Genomic DNA, 22,624 nt, shown 5'->3' with positions numbered 1-22,624 from the left:
AAGAAAATGTTGTTAATCTAAGGTTGCAGAATTGGTAAAGATAGATCCAACATTGAAAGCTGTTTAAATCCTTCGTTCTTTTTTTTCCTCCTTTGTGTGCTTTCAAGATCATCTTCAAGTGCCCTGCAGATACCAGTTTGGTCTTAGCCTTTGTTAGACCAACAGCATGTTGCTAGCACTCTTTGTGAAATATAGCTACTATTACTTTTTCAGTCATTTAGAGGGGCGTTGTGAAAGAACAGGCTGTTTTCATTCCAGGCTCTCAAAGTACTGTCTGTGTTGTTTCTGTTTGAAGCTACAGGTAGGGAAAAAATTAACACTGCCAGTGTTATTTCTGCTGTGCCCTGTTCTTGTTCATCCATTCTATTCAGTCTTTTTCTATCCTTTTATGAAGTTTTGTGCCTACTCCTTCCCCTTTCTCACACAGGGCACCTACATTGCCTAAGCAGCTGTAACGGACGTTGCACCTACTTTAGCAAGTACCAGTAGTAGGCGCTATGCTATAGCACTTTCTGTCCAACAGTCTGCTAGTGTGGAAGCAAGGACTCAGACGTGGGAGAAATCAATATTCCCACCAGCCTATACAAGATTATTTGCATTAAAATGAGCCTGTGGAGTACAAATGAAACATCTAAACGGAGCTGAGTATGCTGGGGACAGCTTAGTAGTGTGTTGGCTTTGGTGGAATGGTTGCGGACTAGCAATGAAAATTTTTCTTAAAATTTTATGTACAAAGAAAATTTGTTTCCCAGCACTGTTTACATATCTTTTTTGTGAACCAAGCTTGACAGCAGCAGTGGACGTTCCTAGAACAGAAGATTTGGCTCCTGGCCCTGGCTTTGATTATATTTAGGAGAATAATGAAGAAATTCAGTGCTAGGAGTTTTGATGAATAAGAGAAATCTACTGAAACAAGCAAGTTGATGCTGGAGCATATGGATAAGAGAAACTGGCCTGAAACAAGAAAGCTGAGTTTGAAGCATGTTGCATGTTAGATGACATTTTTTCCCACTTGTGTAGCGAAGGCAGTAAATGAGAGCATCTACTCAGCAAAAATATAGCCCTCAAAAGGGAGTTTTCTAGGCTCCTCTAGTTAAACTGAGTAAAAAACGTTTGGTTTTGTCTCATTTGGTAGTCTCAGGCTATGTATCAAGTTGCATACTCTTTATGTACATCATTTTGCTTTTACAATTTTTCTTGAAACTGCTGATGGTTTTGAAAATGAAAGGTAAGTAGTAATAGCAGAATTATCAGAGTATGAACAGCAGGTGCTATGTGTATATGCCAATACCCCTCCAGAATTCAGCTAATTACAAAGTCATTTTATTGATCTAAAGCCTACTGTGGTGTAAACTCGGGGGCAAATGGAACAGTGTTGCAAGGCAGGTAAACTAAAGGCTTAGTCAAGAATACCCTTCCAGCATATCTTGGGACCAAACTGCACAGGAGTTACATCACCTCTTACCCTACTCCATCTACAGCACTATACACCAAATAGTAGATGCTTCTCCTGAAGGTCAGTGAGGCTGAGGAGCAGAGTTTCAGGGAGCACGGGGTGATGTCTGTTCTCACAGAAACAACTGGTCACAGAAGCAGCCTCAGGTCAGCTGTTGTAGACTGTTGCAGTTTACTCTCCTATCTGTTCACATCAGTCTTGCTGCCTGGATTCTTTGTCCCTTGGCCTTACTCCAAGCTGTTCTTCATGCTTCTTTCTTTCTTCGTTTTCATCTCTGTTCTTCCTCTTACCTGTCAATTTCCTGTATTTTTATGTTAAGCTAATTCTCTCCGGACTAAATTCTTCTCATGAATTACAAATATTACAAACAAAAGTAGACAAGGAAGTTTGAACGATAATTGCTAATCTTTACTACTCTCATTTCACATAATTTTCTGTTTACCTTGACACCTCATGTGTTTTGCATGTTTAAATTGGTAGAAGAGGGGAGAAACACAGTCTCATAGCTGTTTTCATTTGAACAGCTTCTAGCAAAATTAGGTCTATTTTTGCTTGTTTCCAGGAACGATTTATTTTGCCTTGTGAAGGAATATTTTACCCAGTTCTAATTTTCCTTTTGCTTCTTATTTCTTGCTTTTAGGAGCTGTCAACCCCTTGACATAATCAAGTTAGGGTAAAGCTCCAGCTGGAAGAAAAGCTGACTAGGTGTTTTTTTTAATAAGTAAATAAATCGCAAGTAAACATTTGCACAGTATGTTGCATGCAAGTAATAATCTTCTGTGCTGCACAGCATGACAGTTTTACCTCTCTAGTGTTGTGGTTTTGTTTCAAATTTGAGCCATTTGGTCTCCATTTCAGCACCATGACCATGGAGGAACTGTTAACATCTCTACAGAAGAAATGTCGAACAGAGTGCGAGGAAGCTCACCGACAACTGGTGTGTGCTCTAAATGGCTTAGCTGGCATCCATATCATTAAAGGTAAGATTGGGTGGCTGTAGCATATTCTTTACTCCTTTTAGTAGGCTAATAATGGTTTAGACAACACAATGTAAAAACAGTGGCTTTTTCTAATTGAGGGAGAAAGCCATAGTGAAATCCAGGGAAACTAGAGAGGCTTGTAACAGTATTTGTAACAAAAACCAACATTCATTCTAGATGATGGAAACAAGGTGTAGTTTGGTGTATCTTTGAGATGTCTCAGAGTATTTCTGGCTTTTATGTTTTATATTCTTTCTTGATTCTACAACCTGTGTACTGAGAGGATAAAAGAAGTAGTACTTGTGTAATTGTACTTAAGCTGCTTTTGTTTTATCAGTACTGCTTTCTGGGCTTCCTTTGTGCCCCCTGCCATGCAAACTGCTATCCTGACTGTGGAATCTCTTTGCTACTGCTTGCTATAGAGCTTTGTATGTATGTAGTTTGTCTGAGTTGAGGGGAAAAAAGCTTTGAATGGGAAACAAAACTAATTGTGTTAATCTCAAATGTCCCATTAAACAATATTAGAATAAACTAAAATAATTTAGTCATGAATGTGGAACAAATGCCTCTTTGCCAAGTAATAAGACTTTTAAAGTTGACAAACTGCTTGAGTTTTTCCAGCTCATGTTAAAGTCTTCCTTCAAAGAGGAGAACAAGCGAACTGCCTGTTCTGTTACTTTCAGAAAGACTACAGAGTCTGTAGTTAGTAGGTTTTTTTACTTTGTTTTGATTGCAGGATGGAGATCAAGTGTTCCAGGTAGAATCAAGTGCTTAAAAATTTAAATACTTCTAAATTACATTATTAGCCAAAGTAAAGTTTGGCCTTTTTTGAAAAGTAGGTTGATGAAAATTGCATCTGGTGAGAAATAAAAACAGGACCGAGGCAGAGTTCTGGTCTATAACACACACACACACCATGCCCCCCAGCATTACTGTTACTCAGTCGTCTTTATCAGCCAGGAGGAAGTGCATATTATATGGAAGTGACGCCATGAATTTATTGTTGGTACAGCTGAAATCTTAGAAGTCTAATTGTTATTAGTCCAACTCTAATTGCTCTGGGCAAAAAAAGAATAATCATCGCGCTTATTTCTACTGCTGGTCCTGCTTTTATGCTTACCTTTTTACTGCCCTTCTGGGTCCTGAGGTCAGTGGTTTCATACTGGGGGTGGCAATGCTATGGCTAGTTATCATTTGGAGTTCTTTGTCAGGAAGAGTAAGATGTTTCTGTTGATGGTTTCTTCTTTCTCACTCAAGGATCCAGTTGGGGTCATTTTTATGTTTGCTAGCACACTTTTACACCTTTCTCGTTCATCACTGGTCTGCAGTTCCACATTAACACCAAACTTCGTGTACATGATGCCTTTTATGAATGTTACATACTATTTCTTTGTTCTCTTTGTTGCCCCTAAAACCAGTTTTGTCCAGCTCTAGGTCTTCATTTCTTTGACTGTGGGTGAGTTACTAATAGCCATGGCTTCCTTATTCACTGCCGAGCCTGTGCACCATCTCTTAGCATCCCATGGCTGTACTCTACACTGCATCCTAATCTTTACTTTTCAAGTTCTCTGCTGTTGTTACTAGGCCTGTATTTCTCTACACTACATCGTTGTGTTAGTTGTAAATATCTCATTCTATGTGGAATAACTGCTTGTTACTGCTGTGTATATAAAGCTGTGATTGTACCACACAGAAAAAAGTTCAAAAAGAAAAAAAAGACAAAATTAGTCATAGACACCTAGCGAATTAAAGAAATTGCTGTCACAGCTCAGCCAAGGAAAAGGTCGAGGTGGGTCAAGAAGAGTTCAAAGGAGGCCTGACAAGCCTCAAGCTTGAGGCCATGCAAATTCAGCAAATTTCAGCACTTTTGGCCTGTTACTAGTAATAGCAACAGTATATTGCAGGACTACACTCTTACAACTGGCAACTGTTTCAATGTAAGAATAAACAATCTTGTTGAAATAGAGTTGTTACACTTACAGATAGGTAGGAAGATGATTTTTGTTTTACTGTTATTTGTTTTTATACTTTTCATGTCCCTGTACTTCTCCATGTTTTAAGAGTCTGCTAAGGCTCTTACTGACTTAAGTAAATTTCAATCGGTTGAGAAAAGAAAATAAAAATTGATTATTTTTTTGCTGCTTTTCCATACGCAAGTTCAATTTTATATTTCTTTTTTAATTTATATATATTTAATTTATAAATATATTTCCTGAGATGTGATTGTGATGTTAGCAGCTTACATCAGTAGTTATGCTCCCTGCATGTATTTAATCATTTCTGCATTTCTGAAGTATGACACAACTTTCATTGTTTTCACTGGAGGAGTGAATTTGCAGTGCAAATTTAGTAATGCACCACTGCAGTGAGTTGTAGATTATGGGGTTTTCAGACTTATGCAACTGTGAATACGTATTCTAGGATCAAGAATTCTACGGATTTTGCAGTCACAAAAGATAGTTAATTTGGAAACTGCTTTAGTATTTGTGAAATATAATACTCTGTCTTTTACCAGATTTTTGGGGTTTGGGGTTTTTTTTGATTTATTTTTTTTGGGGGGAGAGGGTGGAATGAATAAGGAAGGTTTGCTTGAAGACAAGCAAATACTATACAGCCTCTCTGAAAACATCTCTAGTATGTTACAAGTGACGGCCAGTTGTGACTGCTTGTATGTTTAAAAACCAACACAATATGTGTATGTTTTTGTTACTTTTTTCAATTCAGGAGAATATATATTGGCTGCAGAGCTGTGTATATTTACAAAACAACACAATATGTGTATGTTTTTGTTACTCTTTTTTTAATTCAGGAGAATATGCATTGGCTGCAGAGCTGTACAGAGAAGTTTTACGATCATCTGAAGAGCACAAAGAAAAGCTCAAAACAGATTCCTTGCAAGTGAGTGAGCATTCAAATGTAAAGAGATGTAGTTAAGAACTGGAATACTTTAGATTTAATTTACCAGGTCAGTCTTTTCTTCCTCCCATTGGTGTGCTGAATGACTCTTTCAGTCTGCTGTCGTTGTCATGATCTTTAGATAGGAGTCTGTCCAGTGATCTTCATGTTTCCTTTTTTCTTTTTTCTAAAGATACCGTGAGTCTTCACGGTATCCCAGAAGCAGTGTATGATCTCCACCTGCTGTTCTGCAATAAACTTAACAAGCTGAATTCCTAGACTTGTGTATGTAGCTGTGACTACTCACATTAATGGTACCATATTACATCCTGCAAATACAGGCTGCTGGGTTTTTGTTGAGAATGATATTAATGTGCTAAATGGTAGAGAATAATAACATTGTTGCACTGCAGATGATGTTCTCTGGAGGGGCGTCAAAGCGTGAAAAAGAATAAAAGTGAATTTTCTCTTCAGGCAATATATTAATACATTTTGAATACTGTATTAAAAATATGAATATATTTTCCTGGTAAAAAAGCAGTGGTTCTCTAAGTAACGTATTTTATGTCTTCAAGAAATGTCAGTTCTAAATTGACCAAAATTTTCTTAAGCATAACAAGATATTTAAAATGTTAATGACAGGTAAATAAGAAGTGTTCAATTATCTATTTCTTTACTTTGCTTGCTTCCATAAGTTACTGTTTGATGATCCTGCCTGTGGTCATCTCATGGCTCTGTTGTGTTCCTTTGATCTTCCTTTCTCCTTTGTGACTTCCCAGAGGCGTTTTTCACTTAGCATAGCCATATCAGCATAAACTTTTTAAGCTACTCATAACAAGATTAATTAAGCTGTTTTATTGGATTATGCAATCCAGTAAAGCTTTTTTTTCCTTCTGAAAAATGTACACTGGTTAATATAGCCTTTGTGTAATAAAACTCAGCTTCTGTTGAGTGCTTCCCAGTTGTGTAGGCTTAGCTCTTTATGATAATGGCAAACTACTGCTGGCCAGTGCTCTTCAGTGGCTGAGATAGTAATAGGGCAAAGGGGAACTGAATCCAGTAGGTGAGAACTGCACAAGTTCGCGATAGTTGAAGTTATTAGTATGAGTTTGTGGGAGATGAGCAGTCAGCGTAATATTAGGGGTCTGGTTTAGGATACGTAGGGTGAACCTAGGTAAAAGGAGTTGCCTTATATTAACAATCAAGTTTATTTTCCCTAAAAACAAACAGAAATGTCATGTTCTATTCAGTCACCTTTTATTTCAGAAAAATGAAAAACATGAAAAAAGATTGAAGCTTTTGGAAGCTGTTTTGTTTTTCTAATAGCTTATCTAAAGCAAAATAAAGTTAAATGAATTATAATACTCTGAAAGATATTTATAAAAGAATGGGCTCTGAGATAAATAATTCATTTTCCATACTGTCAAGGGCTGTTTTAATTAAGAGGGTGAGTATAGGACAGAATCTGATGACTTGGCATCAAAATTGCCTGCCAATTTGCTTTCGAGGTGTTGAAGGTCTTTTTAATGTTTCATTTCCAACCTCGAAGAATCTTCATTGCCTTTAGAAGATGCTTCTAGATTAACAAAGAAAAAATAAAATTAATTGTAAATGACTACTAACTTCTTGCTCTAAGCTTTCTTTGCTGTTAAAGCTTTTCCTGTCACAGATGTTGCAATGTATTTTTTCATGATTGCTGTTGACTTTCTGTATTTAGAGACTTCATTCTACACACAATTTGATGGAATTGTTGGCAAAGCACCCAGGAATTCCCCCAACTTTGCGTGACAGCCGACTTGCAGAAGAGGTAAATGTTTATTTATTATATATGAATAAATTTTGAAGAGGACCTCTTCAGTTTTTTATTTTTCAATATTTTCTGTAACAGAAGAATTAACATTAACTAGATTTCAAATAAGTGCAACTTAAAATGTAACTACGTACAGTTCCTTTCAGGTTAGTAAAATCAAGAGGTGTTTATTGTGTGAGGTGAGAGCAGAAATGTCCAGTAAAATGCTGCTGTTCCGAGTGCTTGGTAATCTCTGTTTTGTGAGCGTCTTTTATTGAGGTTTTAATAATTTTCATGTCTAAAATGTGCTTTTCCCCACCCCACAATGTTCTTGTGGAAATAACTTGCATAGATGTTACTGATAAAGAATACATCATCCAGAATTGAGTCCTTTATTTCCTCAGATTTTCTTTACTTTTCTCATTTTGACTGCAGACAGTCACAGTCTTCTCTAGGTGAAGTTTGTTTCTTGCATAGATGCCCTAATCATCTTCTCAGTCATGCCTTGAAGCTGGTTTTATACCTCTTTTTTTGGTCCTGTGTGTGGTACTGATAACATCTTCTTTGAATCCTTCTTGAGAAGGTCCTGATTTGCAGTGTTCTTTGTAGCCTAAAGTTTGCCAGTGGCATCTGCCCAGGTCCTCCCTGTATTATCTATATTGTATTCACATGCCCTACAGCAACTGGTTCACCCCATCACTCTTATACTGCCTAAACATATAGAAAGGTTGACAGTCTTTGGCCAGATGAGTGAGTCGCTGTGTGTTACTCTGTGTCCCTGTTTAACTATATCCTTAACCTTAACTGGGGAAATACCTGGTAAGATAGCTGGGATCACTGGTCCTCCTCACTGGTTACTCATAGTGGATATATGGACTACATTTGCAAAAGAACATTGTTACTGTGGCATCATTTAGGTTGGAAGGGACCTTGGGAGGTGTCTAGCTGTACCTCTCGCGCAGAGCAGGGTCAACACTGATTTCTGGCAAGATAACTCAGGGCTTTATCCAATTGGGCTGTTAAAACCTCCAAGGAAAGAGATTTCACAATGTATCTAAACAGCCTGTTCCAATACTTAATAATCCTCATATTGGGGGCAAAAAGTAATGACATAGAACCTCCCATTCCAATTTATAGCCATTGTCCCTTGTTCACTTGCCATCTACTTCAGTGGAGTGCCTGGCTCCCAGTTCTTGGTGATTCCCTTCTAGCTGCTGGAAGGGTGCTATTTTATATCCTCTAAGCCTCTCTTCTCCAAGCTGGACAAGCCCAGTTCTTTCAACATCTCCAGTTATATGGTGGTGTTCAGTATCTGTCTTATTATTTGAATATCTTGTGATATTTTATCATTTTTATGCAAATTCTATGCATAGGTAGTATTTACTCTCTTTTAATGAGACTTGTTCTTTAAAATATTTAAAGAAGTTTCTACCTGCTTTTATAGAAATACTGCCCATTTTTTCTATTGGCCTGCAGCTCTAGCAATTTTTTTATATCACCTTCTTCTGATATTGTAAAGAGGAGGACTGGAGAATTTGTATTTTGCTTACAAATAATGAAGCAGAGATTGTTTTTTGTAGCTATCTTTTGCCAGTAGCTCATCCAAATACCTGAGAGTCCTATACACTCCTGGTAAACTGAGCTTCATCTGTAACAATAATACTATAATTATTTTGATACTAGCAAACAAAAAGAAGACACTTAAACACATCCTAAGATGCACAGAATAAGAATACCCAGTGAAATCACAATGTAATGGTGAAAGATACATATGTGTGTACATGTTACTTGTAAGAAATGTAACTTGTTCATCAGTTGTTAAAATATCAAATAAACTGGTACTCACTGTATTGTGGAGACACCTGCATACCAAGAGGGGTTTTCACTGTCAGAAGTAATTTTTATGAAAAAATTGTGATCCACCTAAAAATAATGAAATATAAACCTTTCTTGGTTTTTTATGGGTAAGTTTTCTATGTAGGTAAGTTAAATTGTCCTGTTCTCATGTTGTTCTAGGGTCGTTTTATTGTTTGCCTGTTCAACACAATGTAATTTAATTTAATTTAATAACACAATTTTAATTTAATAACACAATTTTAATTTACAGGGAAGTAAGAATTAAGAATTAAATTCCAGTTCATTTTTGTAATGCAGCGTATCCTGTTGTGTTGTTTGGGCTTGTCCAAAAGCAAAATTGCATAGTTAGCATCTTTGTAGTCATTTCTCTTCTGAAATTCTTTTGTGGGCTTGCTAATAAATGCTAGATTCTAGAGGAAAAAAATGCTAGATACTACTTATAAATGAAAGGTAGAAGTAGGAAGCTTAAGATTTTAAAATTTTATGGTAGCTGGGAAGTTTTTATATTTTCAGTTATTCTTCATAGATATGATTTGTGCATAATTTAAGCTCTTATTTCCATACAGGCAGAACAGCTCCGACAGCATTATATGAGTAAATCCAATGCGGAAGTTGCAGAAGCCCATCAGGCCTTACAACCAGTTCTTCAGACCATTCGGGAGCTCCAGAGAAAGGCAAGTACCTCTTACATGTTTAGTGTCTGAATTATGAGATTTTTAAAAAAACATTAGCTTCATCTGGCTATCCAGTACTCCAGCTGTTTATTATCTGAGTTCTTTGAAGGCCTATTTTAAATGGGACTTTGGCAGTGTGTGCACACACGCACAGCTCCAAAACATATTCTGTGTTCCCCACATAGAGGCACACAGTCCTCAAAGAACAGATGACTAAAACCAGAAGTACATGGAGAGATGATTCAAGTAGTTTAACATCATGCTTGATTTTTGTTTTGACTGTGCTGCACTTGTAATTTAGGTAAATGTTACAGGTTTTGGCCTTGAACATTCCTGTGTTGTATCAGATGGCGTTTCAGTTACTTTCAAAGGAACTGTTCTTCGACATGCATTTAGTCATTGTGCTTCGGGTTTAATTGTGTTTAGTCAATATGACAATTCAGGTTTCATGGAAAGATGGAAACCGTTAATGAATTGATGAACACCTGAGTTGAAATGCTGCTTGTCATTTGCACAATAGGGGAGAAATAATAAAGAAATAGGGGGAAATGGCACATGAGGAAGTAAACTTCTGCATCTTCTTTCACATTAATTTCACAGAGAGCTTGCTTTCTCTGATTAAATGATCCTTTCATCTCTTTGAGAGAGAGAGAAAGAGGAAACTTTGAGATTACAGTATCTGTGTGGCTCTTCTGTGTAGATGGCCTCAGTGAATGTAACTACTGCAGCAATTTGAAGGTGTGGAAGTAGGTGGGTATGTAGAAAATTCCTTAATCATATTCACTTAAACAGGAAAGGGAATATTTTTTTAAACATACTCTCATATTCCACTTTCCATGGAATTTACCAGTCTGAGTGTGGCCTAAAGAGCACTGTTAAGCTTTTGCTGCAATGAGTAGATTGGTTGTTTGTTGAATGATCATGGAGAAATCTGTTTTTACATACAGATACATTCAGGTTCTCCTTGGTGGTTGGATGTCATCCAGACAGCAATACAGTATGCCATCGATGAGGAGCTTGTTCAACGTGTGCAAAATGAAATAACCATCAACTACAAACAGCAGACTAATAAACTCTCCATGGCAGAGAAGTAAGAGAATAGCTAAAATAAGCTAATTAATACAGTTGAATCTGCTCAAGTCCTCTTACCAGTTTGTGCTAACAATTGCAATTAAATAGCAGGCGTTTGCTTCAGAGCATCTGGGCTGCAATTAAGTTTCAAAAACAGTCCCCCAAAAAGCATAACTAGATAAAAGACTTAGAAAAGCAGGAGAATTACAGGTTTTTCCTAGACTAGCATTCTTTTAAATGTTCCTTTTTATTATCTACTGTGACTTTACAGTCTTCTGTACTCACGCAACTGCTGAGCAAGAAAGATTCAAAGCTTACTGCATTAAAATTGAGTAACCTCTAAAAAAACCTGAAGTGCTTAAATGGAAAGTAGACAATATGAGAAAGTCCTCGTGTAACAACATAAAATAGCATCACTTCTTTTCTAAGGGAAGAATTTTGGTCTGGTTTCATGTTAGAGACAAAACTACCGCTATTGTGTAGAATTACAGAGTAATGGATTGGAAGTGATATCTGGAGGTCACCTAGACCAACTCCCAGCTCAGAGATTCAGCCCAGTTAGGTTGCACAGGGAGATTTGTCCTGCTAAGTTTAGGATATCTCCAAGGAGGGAAATTTCATAGCTTCTATGTGAAACCTCTTTTGGTATTTGACCCATTGGTGGGGGAAAAAAATATAATTAAAATCCTTCTATCTAGTTAATATTTCCTGTGTTGCATCTTGTGTCTGTTTTCTGTTGTCCTTTCACCATACACCTCTGAGAAAAGTTTGGCTCAGTCTTCTCTGTACGTTCCAGTTAGGTGGATGTAGAAAGCAATAGTGTCTCCCATGAGCAATCTCATTTTAAGGCTGAATAAACCCTTTTCTCCCAGCCTTTTTTTGTATGTCCTGTGCTCCAGCTCTGTAAGTTCATACAGAAAAGGGAGACGTAGGACAGAGAATGCTCTCACAGTTTAACTTCAGGCAGTTTTCTCAGCTACATGAACAATCATTATGCTCTTAAATACGATCTTTCTGAATCTTGTTTTAGTTAAATACATATTTTTATTTATATATATAATATATAAGTACATGCATATACATATGTATATAAATACCTAATGTTGTTATAAAAATGTGTATATGTGTGTAAATTTAAATACTTAAAACTGCACAGGTGTTAGTTAAATATGTGAAGATACATCATCCACTATGACTACTCCGTTATCGTGATCACAAAAGGTGGCACAGTTCCTTGCCCTTGCTGGAAGTAAGCTTCATTTGCTTTTTGTACTTAACATAATTCTGTCGAATAATCTAAATAAAGATACAAAACTTTACCTCTTCTTTCTTCAAAACTCAGAATTATGGTGAGAAGGAAGAAGGAAGTTCTGTCTGTTCAAAGTGGATATTTGGGACACCCAGCTGGAAAGTAGCTTTGCGGAAAAGGAACCTGGGGGTTCTGGTGGGACACCAAGTTGACCAAGAGCCATCTATGTGCCTTTTGTGGCAAGGAGGGCTAATGGTATCCTGGACTGCATTAGACAAAATATTGCCAGCAGGTTGAGGGAGGTGATCTTTTCTGTCTGCTCAGTGCTGGTGAGGCAACACCTGGAGTACTCTTTGTCCAGTTCTGGGCTCTCCAGTATGAGAGAGATGGACATACTGGAGAGAGTCCAACAAAGGGCCAAGAACATGATGAAAAGGCTGGAGCATCTCTCACATGAGAAGCTTAGAGACTTGGGACTGTTCAGCAATTCAGGGGGGATCCCCTTAATATATATAAATACCTAAAGGTGAGGTGCAAAAAAGATGGAGCCAGGCTATTTTTTAGCGGTGCTCAGTGACAGCACAAGAGACAGTGGGCACAAACTGAAACACAGGAGGTTCCTCTGAAGATCAGGAAATGCTTTTTTTACTGTGGGAGTAACTGAACACTGGCACAGGCTACCCAGAGATGTGGTGGAGGCTCCTCTCCATCCTTGAAGATGCTCAAAAGCTGTCTGAGCATTGTCCTAGGCAACCAGCTCTAGCTGACCCTGCTTGAGGAAAGGGGTTGAGCAAGGAAGCCTCCAGAGTCCCCTTCCAGCCTCAACCAGTCTGTGAGTCTGGATATGAGTGTTTTATGGTTAAGTGTTATTTAAGAATGATAGCATCTCATTCTGGTTAAAATAAATTCGAGGAAAGGATTGTTCGCGTGTTCACACTGTGCTCATGTGCCTGTGTGTCTGTCTATATGATTGTCTGGGTCATACTGGGGAAAAAAATTCGAGGTTTTTTTTTTCTTACTAGGAAGTATGTTTTTAAATTGTTGCTGCTTACAGGTTATATAACTTTGGAAGAGCTATCTGCGACTCATATCACCTTTATAAAATAGGGATAAAACTTATTTTCTTTTTAATTCATCTTAGCATGTGCAATAAAACCTTAAAGAACAGTGTCTTGTGAAGTACTACTGGTCAGTGGTGGAAGTAACAAGTGCTAATCTCTGGTTGAGTATTAGAGATGGTTAATCCAGGGTGTAGTGTGGGAAATTTTTATAAATCTGGAATATTTGACAACTGATGATACTAACAACAGACTTGTGATTGCAATTTACATGTATTTTCAGGCTACCTGGTTAGGCAGACTTCTCTATTTTATTTTAAAATATATACTGCTTAAGTAGGTCATCTTAAATGCCAGACTTTCCTAGTGGTGTTAAACCTGTGCTTTTCTCTCCACACTTTATAAAAGGGATGTTTTGGATCAAACTTTCCATATGGGGTAGAACCATAGTCTTGTAATGCACTGTCCTGTCCATGGATGCCAGACCTTGCATAACTGGTGCATTCTCAGCAAGAGACCTCTGCTCACAAGAAGAACACAACAATACAGGAGGTGTTTAATTGGTGTTCATGTTCCCACTCCAATCAAGACAGACAGCTGAGTTTTAGGAAAATAGTTCAGTGTTACGTCCATTTAGTAATTTTAACTTTGAAAGCTAACTTGCAAAATGCAGTGTAATTTTGTGATGGGTGCACGTGTCTGCTGTGAATGGCACAGGTGCACTGAAAATCAGTTTGTTGGCCAACAGATGCAAATAAAACTAAGTATATGCAGTTGTTTACCTTTAGTAGATTTGCATTGTGGACCAGAATGTTGCAGGTTGGTGTTGCCTGCTAATATTCAGCTGCATCTCTCAAGTCATGGAAAGTGTCTTTCTGTTCTAGAAATACCAGGCATCATCTCAGGGGACACGATGGTATGATTTCTAACAGCATTACACGTAGCAGTAATAAGCATTTACTTATTATATGACCTTTGTATGTTGTCCTGGATTGCTATTTCTCTTATACTTCAAAATACTGAATTAAGTTTGAATTTGGTGTCTCGGTGTGCAATTAGTTCCCTTTTTCTTTAAATCAGATTCCGTGATTGCAGAGGCCTTCAATACCTGCTCACAACCCAGTTGGAAGAAGTGAAGAAGTTCCAGAAGATTGTAAGAGAAGCAGTGAAAAACTTAGAAGGCCCTCCCTCTAAGCAGGTTATTGAGGCTGCCACTATCTGCCATTTGCGACCTGTTAGACTTCCACTTAACAAGTATGTCTTGAAAATGGAAAATACACTTTAGAAGTGTTTCATTAAATTTTTCTTTCATTTTAAATAAGAGATTAAAGTCTTTATTCTGTATTCAGGATTTGTACGCACACAGATATTGCAGATCTATTTGTTAGAATCACGACCTTAATTTGGTTTTATTCTTACAAAATCTTTTCCTGTCATTACTGTATCAAGTATACATAGGACTGTTAAATTGTTCTTTTTTTAAGGACTTTTTGTGGTTTTATATATTGGAATAGGGAATTACAGGAATTACTTTGAAATTCCAAGTGTTTGCTTCATCAGAAATCAATCTTCTGTATTGCAGCTGTGTCTTTTGTAAGGCTGATGAGTTGTTCACAGAATATGAGTCGAAGCTCTTTTCTCATACGTAAGTTCATAGCTTTATAAACTTCTCACTATAAAAAAATGTGAAAGTTGGACTCTTTTGTATTTTCTCCTTTAAGTTTTCTGAAATAACTTTATGCACAAATTACAGCAACTTCTTGCTAGTGGCCTTGATGGCAATTTTACTACTCAAGTTTAATTTTTTATGTAAATTTCATCTGGAGAAGTTGTGCACAAGGAATGAATACATGCCACTTTTTCTCAAGCTCCTGTACTATAACCATACTTTTGAAATGAAGTGTTTAAGTGTTCAGAAAGTGTGTATAAATACAAGTATCCTAATTAAACGCATATTCCTGTTTGTGCAAATATTTATTTTCAGTCCAATTGCAAGTGGTATTATACCATACTCATTCATAGATTTATTGTTTTAATTCTGTATAATAGTAACAGAATTTAACTAAAGTTGTAATGTGACAGGAGATTTCAGACACGAAGGCAGCTGTGAGCTGAAAGAAGGGTTGCATCAGCACATGGTGTGAGAGAAGTATGCATAGTGGACATTACTGAGAGGCATAGATTACAGCCCTCTTCATGCTTTCTCTTTGAGTTTTATCTCTCATGTCCCTCACAATGTCAAAATTAGATTGAAAAATCTTGAGGTCGCTGAGAATACATTTTGAAAAGTCTTTACTAGTGGGATCTCTGTTACATAATGATGCTGGAATCATTAGGAAATGTTAGTGTGTTTCTGAATTAATATTATTTGTCAAGGAGTGAACTGGGAAGCTGTAGTGTTTTTAAATAGTGCAATACACAGCAAATTTTGCATTAGAGTTTAACTGCAACTCTTGCTGCTTTAAAAAGTCAATATTGCATTTTTTTAAATGAATGTGACATTAATCATTAATAACTACTGAAAGATAATTAAGATGTGTAAGCCTTTATTAATAGCTATAGATGATTTTGAGCTGACAAAATGGCCTGTACAGTGATTTCATTGCTGGTACTGAGGGCACTGTGTTTGAAGCAAGCTTTTGGGATATTGAGTAAGAAAACAGCTGTTTGTATTTGTTGGGTTTGCATTATCCTTTAACCAAATATTAGAAGGTGAATAAGTAGAAATGGATGTGGAAGTACAAAACCAGTGATAAGTATTGTATTGGGTTTGTTTTTAAGTGTGAAAGGCCAAATGGCAATATTTGAGGAGATGATAGAAGATGAAGAAGGGCTCGTTGATGACCGTTTGCCCACCACAAGTAGAGGTCTGTGGGCGACCAGTGAAACTGAACGTGCCTTGAAAGCTCTTCTCTCCTTTGCCAAAGCTCACCGAATGGATATCAAGCTAACTGAAGAAGGCAGCATATTTCTGGAACTGTATGAAGCGTGGAAAAAGGAATATAAGGTACAGTAAATGCGATGGTGATGGAACAGTCATGTAGTCCATTTAATGTAATATAAACAAATTTAGATTAAACATGAACAAATCTAAGCTGTATTCCTGAAATTAGGGTTTACCTACACAAAGCTTATTTGCAGTGCTTATTACAAGATTTGATTTTAAATGGTTTATATATGATTTAAGAGTTTCTAAAAGCTATACTGGCTACTAAGCATGTTAGTAAGCAATGTAGTTGCATCTATTAAGACAGTATACAGATAAAATTAAATGTATTAATCTGTTCAGTTAAATCGGAATATAGCAAAACTCAGCTAATAGAACATTGGTCCATTCTGTAATTCAGTTTACTTTCAGTCTTATGCTAGCTACAGACATCCTTTCATTATTGCTTTATTTCCTGGATCTTGTTTACTGCACAATGCAACCTGAAATTAGTCTTCTGTTTGGATCAGAGAACTGCAGGAGTATACTGTGAATTTCTTTATGCATCCGTGTGTGTGTGTGTGTTTCCTTGTAGTGAATATATACTGGTGATGGAGAAGAGGGAATACCTGTTGCACACATGGGTATCATCCTGTCTTACAGCTTAGGTGCCATCAAAAGTGTTTTCTCTTGAATGCTTCTCCTCATTAACACGGACCTCAGCTTCAGTAGAACACACTTGGTACACTAGTGCCAGGTTTGACTCTTCTGTATGGGTTGGGTTTCTTTGTGGTCTGACATCAGAGGAAATTCCTGTTCCTTGAAGGGTTATCGCCCTTGTGATCTTTCTCCTAGGCTTTCTGTTTCATAAGTCTAGGAAATTGTCACTCATTTTTTTTCAAAACTAGGAGGTTTTGAAAAAGGCAAGATAATTCTTGCAGAAGTATGCTATTGAAGAATTTAAACATTTGTTATTAGCTTTTGTCTATAGAAGAAGAGACTATAGAGTGATTTGCTTTATGTGTCTTTGACTAATGGAATTCTGTCTGTCTTTATTTTTCAGCAAACTTGGTTACTGATCACCTATTTTCCTCAAATTGGTAGCGCTACTTAAGAGTGAGACTTAATCCAGAGCTGCCTTAAAAAAAATTTAGCAGGTTACAGTGTAACATAGTGCAAAACCTTTTTAAACAAAATGACATCTCGATCAGTATTTAGTTATCTGATAGTTGAAGTTATTAAACCCTTAAAGTTGTGCTGCTGTCAGCAAAGTCAGGTCACTCACTTAGGGTACCAAAATGGTGATTGGAGAATAATAATGCTAGCTCTTCTTGTGCTTTGTTATTTTATATCCTCAGCTTGTAGCAGTTCACAAAAGGAGGACGACATAAGATAACTAGTTACCAAGGCATTACTATGTATTGGAGATTTTCTGCTGCAGGAAAGGAACCCAGTCTCTTCATGTCCTTTTACTTTAGGAAACAAAAGTTGGGGCTAAAATACCAATGAGAATGAAAATAGTGCTGTTGTGATTCCATCTTTTGTGACTTGGAAATACTGAGTCAATTGTCTGTACTATTCTCATCTACATTGAGCTACAGGGATGACACTCTTTAAAATAAGCCTTTAAATCTAAAAAAAAAAAAATTGTGTGTTTTTTTTTTTTTTAGCAAAAGCAATTTTAGTTTAGTTTCCTTAATTTTGGGGAAGCAAGCTCCTTTCATCTTATTCACTGTCCTTACCCTGAATGCCAGATTTAATACACAGTAATTTTATGTTTCTCATCTAGGCATAGCTCCAAACAAATGCATCATTAGTCTTTCTTATGCTAAAAGAAAATCCCCAGACTTTCAACCAGCACACCCCCCAGCAGCTGAGTGTTTAGAAATATCTCTACAATTCAAAAATCAGAAATCAACAAATATTAATTTTTGGCATTTGCAAAAGGTCTTAGGATTTCAGTAAGATCACTGGAGATATTTTTTTTTATAAAATATGTAAAAAGTGGAAAGCTAGGGAAGAAATATTTTACTGTACTATTAGTAATTTAAAAATAATGTCTGTTTTATATGTATAGTATACTTCCAGTTGTATCTGTCTCTTTTGTAGAAAGCAAGAATTTTTCTTGGGAGAACTGAATCTGCTGTTATCTTCGCCTTGTACTTGTCTGTGCCTTTATCAAGACCACTCAAACTGTTAACGTTTCTTTAAAACATACTTCATCATTAAGAAGCAGTCTTAGTACTATTATAGCTAGCTATTTAAAATTGATTAATCACTTTTCCTTATTTTATTCAGCATTTGCTTAGTCTTGTAAAGCATTTTGTTTCTGACCTTTTATTGCATGAGTTAAAGCAATTGTAGAAGAAATGAGAGACAGCTATTTATAGCTGTTCATAAAGAGAGGCTGGGAAAGACAGCAGGCAAGATGATCTCTTTATCGTTTGTTTTCCTTCATAATTATTTGTTGTTGTGGCTGAATTACTGTAAAGAAATATTATCCCTTACTCCAAAAAGATTTTCACATTATACATTGTATGGCAGAATCATATAAAGGGAACTCAGCTCAGTTCTGCTACTAACTCATTTGGACTTTTCTTACAGTTACTTCATGAATATTGGATGGTGCTTAGGGATCATGTGTCTGCCATTGATGAACTGGCAATGGCTACAGAACGGCTGAGAGTGCGTCATCCTGATGAACCAAAACCAAATCCACCAGTTCTCCACATCATAGAACCACATGAGGTAAAGTACTTGGCTGGAAAGAAATGTTTTTTTTTCTGAAAGAACCTATACCTTCTACAAAAAAAAGTCTGTATCTAGATCTATGTATAATGTCTGTAATATGCCCCTGTTTCCATTTGAGAACATCTTGGTGGAGTAGAGTTCCTGTCTGTTTCTACATTCAGTGTAGGCCTTTTGAGCCTGTAACTTTTATTTTGAGATATTTTTGTCAGCCTTCTGACTGTAAGAGTGGCATGCTTCCAAAAGATTGCTGTCCTCCAGCAGCAGGTGAATGGCTCTGGGACCTTTCTCTGCAATTGCCCAGTTTTCCCAAGCTGGTGGAAAATTAAGTTGATCTGTTTTCTCACCTATATTGCTACTTTCCATAAGGACCTAAAAACGAGCCGTGAAAACCTAAAATACAATTACTATTTTTTTCCAGTATCTTGGATTTTCTGAACCAGGTCTGAGACTTTCTGTTCATGAACACAGAGAAAATGCTGGGTTGATTTAACCTCAGTTTTGGTTTTGGTTTTTTTTTCCTCCCCACCAATAGAAATATGTTTTCAGTAGAACATTTTGTGCTTTTTTTCAGTGAGATTCAGTGTTAGATAAAAGTGGTTTTTTTTCTTTCTGTAGGGAAACAGTCAATTTTGTCTATGTATTAAAGCAATTTTTAAAATGGAGCACTGTCCTTAACAAATGTTTAACAAAGTCTAAGATCTGTGTATGAATTTTTAAACATAAAAGAAACACTCATTACTTTATCCTTCATCCTTCGGGTGCTTGCCTCTTCTGTAGTATTAACAACTGTACCACTACCAACTGTAATTAATTTAAAAGGTGTCAGCTTGATGTTTTTGTCTTTGTATAGGTTACATGAAAATTAAGGGCTTCTAAGAAGTATAAAAAAAATAATTGTTTCTTACACATTGTTTTTGAAACCAGCAGTAGAATCTAGGATCTATTTGGCTGTAAGAAGATAGATGATAAATTGAATTAAATTTGAAAGAAACGTTTTAAAAAATGCTATTTTAATTTTTTTTCTCTGTAAAGAACCAATAATGCAAATAAAACAATAAAGACCAAGTTTATATACTTCCTGGGTCTTAACCTGTTCACAGTACTGTGTTCATACTGGGTACAGGAAAGGAATAGTAATTTGCTTGGTGAGAAGTGTGTCTTAAATTTACAGCATGAGCTGTTCTTCTGTCTGTCCCCCATAAATTACTCCGTTGAATTTTGCCAAAAACGTTAATGTAATCCTTTTTGTAAAACTTCACTTTTTTTTTTCTTTTTATTAATTTGTTTAATACCGTTTCCTTAGGTAGAGCAAAATCGAGTGAAACTTTTGAATGACAAGGCAGTTGCCAAATCACAGCTTCAAAAGAAACTAGGACAACTTCTGTATCTCACCAATCTGGAGAAAGTAAGGTTTACAGTTCCTTGGTCTTTACCGAACTGATGTACTCTGTTTACCTAGTGGAAGAAACCTGCCGTTATTTTTATTGACAACTTACATTTTAAAGAAAATATATTTTCTGTAAAAATTCATTACATATTAAAATTCCATGTGTCATTCTTTGTGTTGCTGAATAGTTGTATTTTGCCTGTTTGCTTCATTACACAGTTACAAAACTATGAACTAGTTTTTGATGGTTAAAAATTTAATTAAAACTAACTGGACCATATTTAGTAGAAGTCTTGTAAAATTACGTACCTCTCCATGTACCCTTGATATTTTATGAAGAGCTTACCTTCTTAAACAAAGTCAAAGAGATCTGTAGGTTAAATAAGCGTAAAGAAACCAACAAACCAAAACAGTCAAAACCTATGTATTATACATTATTTTAATCATACTGTACCAGTAAGTACAATTATGCCTAAATAAGCATAGTTAAGCATGATGAGGTATATTAACCTGTTTTTACAACAGTGTGAAGCTAGTGAGGAGTTTCTTGTTTGAAGCACGATTTTACTTGGATTTTTCAAAGTTCGAGTAGAAATTCAGGTACTGTCTGAAGGACTGCAGTATGAACAGTGCTCCTTTTATTTACCAAAAATGACATATTTTTTTAACTTCTCAAGAAAGACTTAATTATTCACGAATGATCTTTAATTTGCTCATACAGGGTTTTTTAAGGACTTCATTGTTCATTTTTTCTAGAAGCATGTCTTAAATATAGAAGAACTTTTTATTTGTTGAAACACCAAGTTTGTATTTTTTTTCTACTTTGCAGTCTCAGGATAAAACTACTGGGGGAGTTAACCCAGAGCCGTGTCCAATCTGTGCACGTCAACTGGGAAAACAGGTAAGATACTTAGCCAGCAGGTTTTGTTCTTACAGTGTCTACCTAGATCTGAGTCAGTTGTGTGTCGGTTTTTTTCAGCATCTGATTTTCAATGAACATTGTATTGAAACAGGGGAAATAGGCCCCTTCCTGTAGTGCACCAGGCAGCCGCTCCCCTGAAATAACATCTTGCTCAGATGCAGGCGCCTCTTCTGCCTTCAGCTGTTGACATCAGTGCTTAAGTGTTCCAACAAAAATGTTCCAAAAATGTGTATTGCTGCTTGTTTTAAAACTTCGAAGTTTTGCTTTCATACTTCTGTCAGAAAAAAATCTTTGTCATTTATAAGCTAACAGATTGAAGAAATAGGTAAGCTTCTGTAGTATACTGTTGTATTTTACTGTAACAGCTCTCATTGATAGTATGTTTTTTCTTCTAGACTTTTAAAGAAATAGCTATCAGCTACTTAAACAGTACTAAAGCCCAGTAGAATAAAGACTGGCAATCTGGATTTTTTTCCCCACCACTTACCTGCTGAACTACAGGAGCTGAAATTTAAATGAGATTTAATCAGAACTGATCTGTATCATAAAGTACAAAGCCATAGTTTATCCTTTACATGCATTAGGTAAAAGCGTGAGCAGACTCCTATATAGTCAAACTGAATTGTCTCTTTTTTTAGGATAGCTATTTTAAGGTTGTTTAGCTTCTGTTAGCTTTATAGACATGTATAAGCACGAACCGGTGTCCTGCAATGTTTCCAAAATTCTCTCTGCATTCCTCTTCCAAGGGTTTTTACAGAAAACAGTTGTTTGCACTGTTTCATCTCTGAGTTGGAGGAGCTTACTGAAAGGAAAAATAATCTTTTCTTTAACTTTGGCTGAGACTGCCACTTTGGATGGTAGTAGCAGTCATGTTGCAAGGAAATTTTCAAGTGCTTTACATCCCATTTTGATTGAAAGAACCTTACAAAGCCTAAAATATCTTCAACTTGATAGTCATGTAGTCAGTTTCCTTTGCTACTTGGACCCATGAAAACTATTTTTTTTCCTTTTAGGTTGGCCTATAGAACAGACTAGTACAGAGAAAGACACTATTTCTAGGTGCAAAAACACTGGTTTACAAATTACTTCTCTGTTACGGAAGGTCACAGCTGACACATAGATATTCTATGCCTGCAAAAGAACAGCTTCTTCAATGTAAACTTCTGTTTCTAATGCATTCTATCAAAAAAATTAAGCCTCTCTATTCAAAATCTTCTAAATTCCCAAGATGTTATCTAGGACGTAACAATTGATAAAAGTTAAAGCAGTTTGTTTATGATTTTTTAATAAAGAGTGATCTGTTATGAATGTATAGATAAAGACTTTTAAAGAAGGCTAATATAAACAGGTTTGTAATTTTTTTAAAAATGGTGTAAATACTTAATCTGTTTACTTAACCTATGCATTAAGAATCATGATTCATAGAAATGTAAGACTTTAATGTTTTTCCTGAAGTTTAGGACTAGGGAAATGCAAAAAAGAACAATAAATGCAGAGAACTTCTGTGGATTGTGAATCTTTTCTGTGCTGGAAAACGTTGAAATCCAGGCTTTTTAGCAGTTGGAATGCTAAAAATTTAAAAATTCTTCAATTTTAATCTGAGTTTCAT

The 22,624-nt window shown here is 36.2% G+C and overlaps 1 protein-coding gene across 1 annotated transcript in view; it reads left to right on the top strand.

The window, feature by feature from the left end:
* The window catches only part of SHPRH (SNF2 histone linker PHD RING helicase), a 65,220-nt gene that overhangs the window by 21,485 nt on the left and 21,111 nt on the right, over window positions 1-22,624 (top strand). Inside the window, exons 14-24 of the mRNA XM_055713254.1 lie at window positions 2,315-2,436; window positions 5,246-5,334; window positions 7,049-7,138; window positions 9,544-9,651; window positions 10,599-10,741; window positions 14,110-14,283; window positions 14,612-14,674; window positions 15,811-16,036; window positions 18,560-18,703; window positions 20,010-20,111; window positions 20,923-20,994. Of these exons, the coding sequence (XP_055569229.1) occupies window positions 2,315-2,436; window positions 5,246-5,334; window positions 7,049-7,138; window positions 9,544-9,651; window positions 10,599-10,741; window positions 14,110-14,283; window positions 14,612-14,674; window positions 15,811-16,036; window positions 18,560-18,703; window positions 20,010-20,111; window positions 20,923-20,994 (1,333 nt within the window). The remainder of the gene's footprint in view (window positions 1-2,314; window positions 2,437-5,245; window positions 5,335-7,048; window positions 7,139-9,543; window positions 9,652-10,598; window positions 10,742-14,109; window positions 14,284-14,611; window positions 14,675-15,810; window positions 16,037-18,559; window positions 18,704-20,009; window positions 20,112-20,922; window positions 20,995-22,624) is intronic.

The sequence above is a fragment of the Falco cherrug genome, chromosome 6 (genome assembly GCF_023634085.1).
Source record: "Falco cherrug isolate bFalChe1 chromosome 6, bFalChe1.pri, whole genome shotgun sequence".
Classification (NCBI taxonomy): Eukaryota; Metazoa; Chordata; class Aves; order Falconiformes; family Falconidae; genus Falco; species Falco cherrug.
The sequence above is the reverse complement of the archived record's forward strand: the minus strand, read 5'-3'. Positions and strand labels throughout refer to the sequence as shown.